This window comes from Zingiber officinale, chromosome 8B (genome assembly GCF_018446385.1).
Source record: "Zingiber officinale cultivar Zhangliang chromosome 8B, Zo_v1.1, whole genome shotgun sequence".
NCBI classification, from domain to species: Eukaryota; Viridiplantae; Streptophyta; class Magnoliopsida; order Zingiberales; family Zingiberaceae; genus Zingiber; species Zingiber officinale.
In genome coordinates, this window is record NC_056001.1 from 28026207 (window position 1) to 28032981 (window position 6775).

Consider the following 6775-nt stretch of genomic DNA (forward strand, 5'->3'; position numbering starts at 1 on the left):
AGTTTTTAGAGGGAAACAAATTAAATCCAGCTTTTGGAACTTTTGAGTTCCAGTGGGCTCATTGAAAGGCCCATTAAGCTTCGTATTGGGCCACAACAACTCCTAGTCGGACTATATTACTACTTGGCCGAGTCCTCACGGGACGGTCTAGTGACTAGCGCATAAGGTGTTGCCACCATGAGTTTTGTAGAGTTCAAATCTCGACAAAACCGAAGTAAATGACTCCTTTATGTGTTAGTCACTATTCCAAAGGCTAGTAACCACCCGTAATTTATCTTCTCCGTGTTGACCCTGAGACGGATTGACGAAAACGCTGGCCAAACCAGATATGATTCGGTCTATATCGGAATGAATTAAAAATTAATTTGGTTCATCAACAAATTATTTAAACTTACAAAAAAAAAAAAAAAACTTGTCAAAATTATTTAAGCTTTATCAAAATATATCCAAATCACTTGAAATAATTAACTACTTCACTCTAAATTTTAAAATATTAAACATTAGTATATCAAAATATTTTTTACCAATTATTGTAAATTGATCAAAATTATTTTGAAATAATTATAACAAGAATAGATTAGTAGCTACTAACTATTACAATAAGGAACAAAAGCAATTTGCAATTAATCGTAATTGCACCAGATTGCCTTTTATACGATAAGTTAACTAATTTTGCTGTCATATAAAATTTTTAGCTAATGAATGTTTAAAAGATTACATTAATGTAAAGTTAGAAGAAGAAGAAAAAAAATCAATCCTTCAAACAAAATGAATCAATATTAATGCAAAGAAAAAAATGGAAAGAAGCAAAGAGCAATTTGCTTATTCCATAAGTTTTTTAATGGGTTTCCCTGGATCACAGGACAACAACCATGTACAACAAAGAGTGCCCAAGGAAAGCCCCTTCCCAAAATAACAACAGGGGAAATGATCCTGGCTTAGAAAAGAATAATGCTGTGAGAGAATTAACATTAGTATTACACAAGACTAGTTTATTTTAGTTTTTTTTTTTTTTTACATCGATGAATCATATAAAACATCGATCTTCTCAGGTTCCTACGGGTTCGAGCAAGGAAGAAGAAGACGACGAGGAGAATTGTTGGTTCGGGTCAGAGGAGCAAAGAACTGGTGGCAGTGGTAGAGGGGGTTCTTCCTTGATTCGGAGCTTGGCCTGCTGCTGAGACCAGTAGGCTTGGGCCGAGAGAACCCGGTCCAATAGCTCTTGTGGCACTGGCTCGCCGCGCCGTTGCTGAGGGGAGATATTGGCCGTGTGCACCAGGGTCTTCCACTTATCCTGATTTGATCAATGTCATGTTAGTTGAAACTAGACCAAACCAGTCGATTCAACCGGTTGAAACAGATCAAATGAAATGAAAAAGTGGCCAAAACTTGTGGTAGATCCACAATAGTTGACCAGTATAATCTAATTGGAATGGACTAGCTGACTTCTAGAATCAATAGCAAGAATGGCACATTTACCACATGCCAAGGCAGCATATGAGATTCTTGTCGTCAACGCTGTAAAGTAAATGCAGTGAACATTTCCTAAGTCCTAACATTATGGTGTTCAAGTTTGCTACTTATGTTCAATAAACATTCACTACTTATCGAATCACATGCAGATCGTTTAAAAGATGTGCAGGTTTTAGCACAAAGTTATTTACTCGATAAAACCAACACATACATCAACAACAACAACAACAATAAAGTCTTATCCCATTAGATAATTGGCTATATGGATCCTTCTATGTCATTGAACTCTATCCCCTATTATATCATAATTTATATTTAAATAAATTTTATCTTATTTTACTTTATCAATCAAGTCTTTTTCTTCCTCATTTGATGTACATATTTGACATAATTTTATATCACCTAAGTGGAGTCTAATTACATATACATGTCTCCCGTAGTTTTCCCTCACTAGGTGCAATCCTGACTTTTTCTTTAATATGTTCATTTCTTATCCTATGCATCCTTTTATGTCTAAAACCGACGCAAATCAAGAAAAAAATGAACAAAAACTTGAGAAACTGCACAGAATGATCTTTAGGTTGTAGGGCTAGTAGAGATGGTATAACAAGTACCTTGAGATCGACATATGTTCGATGTTTTGCAGTGTCAAATGCTCGAAGCTTGACATCTCGCCACCTGAGAATGGATGGAGATAGATGAAAGAATTGATCAGGCTTGCATAATGATCGTCGGATCATTTGGAAGAGAATTGAACAACAAAGAGACCTTCCGGTTCCGAGCTTTTCAACTGCCTCAACCAGTGCTTCCACTTCGGTAACTGAGAAGGGTCTCCTAATCCGTCGCTGAGCATGCTCAAGACGCTTCGGATTGCGGAGAGGAACCACAGCAAGTGCTTCAACATCCATGGCTGGAAGAGCAACCAAAGCCAGTTTGTTTTCAGTTGTTTTATCTAGTGATAATGTGTTAGTCGGTGAGTGAACGGAGTCGTGATCACTTTTGGGGCAGGAGGTAAGTGCAGGTTGTGGAGAGGCATCAGAGGGATCTCGATCTATAGGAAGAGAAATAGGTGGTATCCTGAAAACAAAAGGAAAAATGCAACCACATAGAGACACAATTAATCTTATAATATAATATAAGAGAAAAAACAGCTAGAGAATTTCCCAACATTGTCAAGAATCACTATAGAAGGAAATAAGGTCGATAAAATGATCCAACTGCTAGGATAAGATCATCCACATACCTTGCTAATGGTTGAACTGCATCATCAAGACATAGAAATCGGGAATTATCAGAACTTGTTAGTTGTTGTGCCATTTGAGTTGTCGTAGGTTCCAGAGTGAATCCCAAGCTATCTAATGCATCTCCATTAGAAATACCAAACTGGCATAGCGTCTTGTTATCATCTCTAACCTTCTTTCCCTGAAGGATAACACCGACATGAAGTCCACCTTGAAGTATCGCGGTCACTGCTTCCATTACTGCCCTCTGTATAAAAACATACAAATACTATCCTAAAGCCACAAAGAAATTGACACGAATACAACAGACTGGACTGAATTTTGAACCAAATTAACAAAAGCAAGCAAATCAAAACATGTTCCACAGAACTAGTACCTACTAAAATAGTTTGATCCCTCACCTCAAGTTATGCTGCCATTTAAGCCACTATCAAAAATATCGAACGAATTTCCGTCATGTTAGCACCATGAGGTTTAACAGTTTGTGAGTATCCAGGGTATTTATTTGAGTCTTATTAAAATTCATCAATACCATGTATACTAAAAAGCTCACACAAACACATCGACCAATATACCTTCAAGGAACCTACTGTAGCAGTCTCAGGGATCTCGATATAAAGTTCTGGAATCTTAAAAGATTTTATGCTGAATTTCACTGAAAAATAGAAGAAGGTGGAACACCTTTATGAAAATGAACAATTAGTATAAGATTATTTATCTAATCAACTATGATAATCACCTGATTTATATGAACTTTGCTCCGCTTTAGGGGATGTCACACCATTTGCTGCACGAAAGCATACAGGATTACAAGAGTAGCACAAAAAAATAGCAAGAATTGTTAACTTTGTCAATGAAATAAACCTCGAATAGCAGTTCCACGTGGATCATGAGCTTCTAGCTTGTTACTATCCTTCTTGAACGTATTGGAAACTTTCATTCTAAAGAATCCTCGATTAGATGCCGACACTGGGCAACGTTCAAACAACTTCCTTCTCTTGAAGTAGCTTCTCTGCGTTCTTTGACGAGTGTAACAGGTTTTCTTGTCATGTAAAAAGGGCTTCCTTTGTATATCTGGGAGAAGCATATAATCAAAACTAGTAAGCCAGGCCATAAAAATAGCATAATCAGAAGCACTATTTGTAGACCTGAATACCAATCAATTGGGATTACCAAATAAAGAAACTAAACATGAATGCATACCATGATGAGATATCTGACCATACTTCGACAAATTTATGGCTGCTTTCCAATACTTAGATGCAGAGAAGTTTCGTTCTCCATGATCTCCTATACAGTTTGTTGGCCTAGAGGCCTTATTAGTAATAGTATTAGGGTGAGTGCACCCAGAAGAGTTGTCGTCATCATCTCTATGTACAATGTGTTCGATGCCACTTTCATGCTTGGGCATCGAACTACTGCAGGGATTATCCCTGGACACCGGAACTTCAGCACTACTATCAGAACTGGCCGGAGCAGGAGGTTTGACATCCAAATCCATAGGATCCTCCAAGCTGTATATATCCATAGCTTCCAGTTCTAACCTATTTTCAGAAGACTTTCTTATCGAGCCAGATCTGCAAATGTCAGTAGATGCAGAACAACCAATACCAATTCCACTGTTTGAGACCACTGATCCTCCTGCAGCAGTATCATATATCTTAGACTTCAACCGAAGACAAAGCGGTTCTGAATGTTCCGGTTTTGAGGCTTGTGGGAGTTTATTTGAGGCATAAGCCACCTGTTTTTTTACGACAATCTCAGGGGCTAAAACAGTGTTGCTTAACAAATCGGGAATTTCAGTTTTTAGCTCCTCTTTATTGCCTAACAGATCTTGTTTAGCCACCTCCTTAGATCTCCCAATAATGCAGAATGGGGGGAGAGTAGAATTCTCACTCTCTGACGACAACTTCCCAGCTACTTCTACAAGTAAATCAAATGCACACAACTGCTCATCATCACGTCTTTTTCTGGCCGACCGCTTTCTCTATAATTGGAAAATCTAAGTTACCAACTCTGAAAAGGCAAAGGTGAGATGAAAATTAAGTACTAATTTACCTTTGCTGATTTCGGAAAGTGTGGAATAGGAGGAAGCCGGTAACCACCGAATCCGTTATCTAATCTCTTCTGAGACACCATATCCCAAAGATTCATACCACCAAGAATCTTATCCCATTGCAACAAAACATCATGCAAAACCAAAATCCAAATACAGTGAATCTGTCACAACCCCCTTAAATCTGCAAGCACAACAGAAGAGAATTGATATATTGGATCAACTTTGATTGAAGAGAAGATTTCTAAAATGATGTTTTATTACATAACAGAAATGCTTTCAATTTCCAGACATTCCAAACATATAATCGATAGGATGTAAAACAACTTGATAAAATTTGATCATTCATAGATCTATAAGAACAGAGATTCAATGAGAAGAATAGAACGACTTTAATCAGATTTCTGAAATTGTATAGTTCTGAAAGTGGACTGAGGGCGATTCCCAAATCTTAACGAAGAAGAGATTTCTAAGACTATGAAAAATTGTGTTGAAAATCTCGGCAAAGGGGTTGACAGGGAGGTTTCCTTCATGGAAAAAGTTTTTTTGTTTAAAGGATATCGCAAAAGTTCTTATGTCCCGTAAAATCGATGAACCAGAGAAGAAGCAGATTATCGCTAGAAATATAACGTCAAGGAAAAATAAAATTGGAAAGCATAAAGCAAATCTGATCCAAAACCATGAGAACTGATATCAATAACTCCGATTTCTTCAGAAAAATGGAAAAAAAAAAAAACTTTGATCAAAGATCTTACCTGCCTTGCACATGGAGCCATGAGCTATCTTAGATTAACCCATATTCTAATAGAAACAAGTTAATTGAATTCAAGCATCTGCCTAGATATCCTGCAAGAAAAGAATGAAAAAAAAATACGTTTTTTTTTTTCAAATCCGGGAAAGTTAAAAACCCTGAAGCGAAATGATGAAGACAGATAGACCTGCTTAGGGATCCGTGCGCCTCAATAAGCAACATATTTGTAGTCAAGCAAAGCTCATTAATCGGAAGTATCGAAACTATATTCCAAAGTTCAGACCGAATTTGCACAAGACTAACGGGATCGCTGCGATAAACATCGAAATTTCGCAGAAATCAATCCCCGATCACTCGTCCAACTAGGCAAATCCCAGGGAATCACAAAAGAACCATCCACAAAAGGATCGATCTACACCCGATCGTCATACAAAACACACAAAATCAAAAGCTTCGAGCAAATCCGCGAAAACGCCAAAAGTCAGCTCTTTTTAAGCTCATCCGACGAATCGCGGCCGGAAACGGAACAGAAGCCCGTGCTCTCACCTCCAAGACGGCGACTTGGGGTGCAACCCGCATGCAGATCTCAAAATCCTCCCTCCGATCGTCGGAAAAACTTCATAATTCAGGCGAATTCCTCTTTAGAAACAGATCGAATAGCTCCAGGCGGCAAATTCTCCGGATCTCAAACGAAAACAGAATTCGCTAACGCCTCCATTCCCACCTCAAATCCCCATTACAGCTCCCAAAAACCACTCATTTTCCTCGATAAAGAGAAGATCTCTCTCTCCTCCAATCGATCCCCAACCGTCAAAGAAAAGAATAGATAAACGAAGATCGCCAAAACCCCTCAAAACCCATCTCTTATACCTTTGACCCATCCACCGGCCGAACCGGTATCCAAACCGCTTAGTGCCGGTAACATCTACTTTCCGTTCTGCATTTCCACCTCTAACCGATTTTCTACACGTGTCTCCACCTAAGATCAAACGGTCTACCGTTTTCACTATTTTCACGCTCATGGCCTACCATGATTTTTTATTTAATTGCGAATGGATAAACATTATTCGATTAATACTCTTAAATTGAGATTTTTCATATTAATTTCTAAATTGAGATAAAATGCATTAATTAAACAACTTAATGATGTCATTATTGTGACATGCGCCACGTAGGAAAAAGCGGCGCCACGTGGAGGAGAATGGAAGGTCAGCGGGCGGCTCGTTGGATGCCATTATCTAAATAATTTAATTA

The 6775-nt window shown here is 38.2% G+C and overlaps 1 protein-coding gene across 2 annotated transcripts; it reads right to left on the reverse strand.

The window, feature by feature from the left end:
- Nucleotides 1-758: 758 nt before the first annotated feature.
- LOC122014535 (telomere repeat-binding protein 2-like) lies at nucleotides 759-6358 on the reverse strand. Of its 2 annotated transcripts, XM_042570777.1 has the most exons (11): nucleotides 5709-6358; nucleotides 5526-5616; nucleotides 4773-4954; nucleotides 3918-4701; nucleotides 3579-3788; nucleotides 3454-3501; nucleotides 3290-3369; nucleotides 2717-2961; nucleotides 2242-2550; nucleotides 2088-2151; nucleotides 759-1294 (listed from the first exon to the last, which is right to left on the reverse strand). In XM_042570777.1, the coding sequence occupies exons 3-11, from the start codon at nucleotides 4866-4868 to the stop codon at nucleotides 1049-1051; spliced, it is 2082 nt and encodes a 693-aa protein (XP_042426711.1). In that variant the 5' UTR covers nucleotides 4869-4954; nucleotides 5526-5616; nucleotides 5709-6358; the 3' UTR covers nucleotides 759-1048. The 2 variants fall into 2 exon arrangements, with proteins under 2 accessions (XP_042426711.1, XP_042426712.1); XM_042570778.1 differs by lacking the exon at nucleotides 5526-5616 and having other exon boundaries at nucleotides 6068-6358.
- Nucleotides 6359-6775: the final 417 nt, after the last annotated feature.

Excerpts from the sequence above, each read along its gene's own strand:
- LOC122014535 (XM_042570778.1), bottom strand. The coding sequence starts at position 4,868 with ATGAATCTTTGGGATATGGTGTCTCAGAAGAGATTAGATAACGGATTC. Across the intron at positions 4,702-4,772 it reads ACTTTCCGAAATCAGCAAAG|AGAAAGCGGTCGGCCAGAAA; the intron begins GTAAATTAGTAC and ends TTCCAATTATAG. Across the intron at positions 3,502-3,578 it reads ACGTGGAACTGCTATTCGAG|CAAATGGTGTGACATCCCCT; the intron begins GTTTATTTCATT and ends GCTTTCGTGCAG.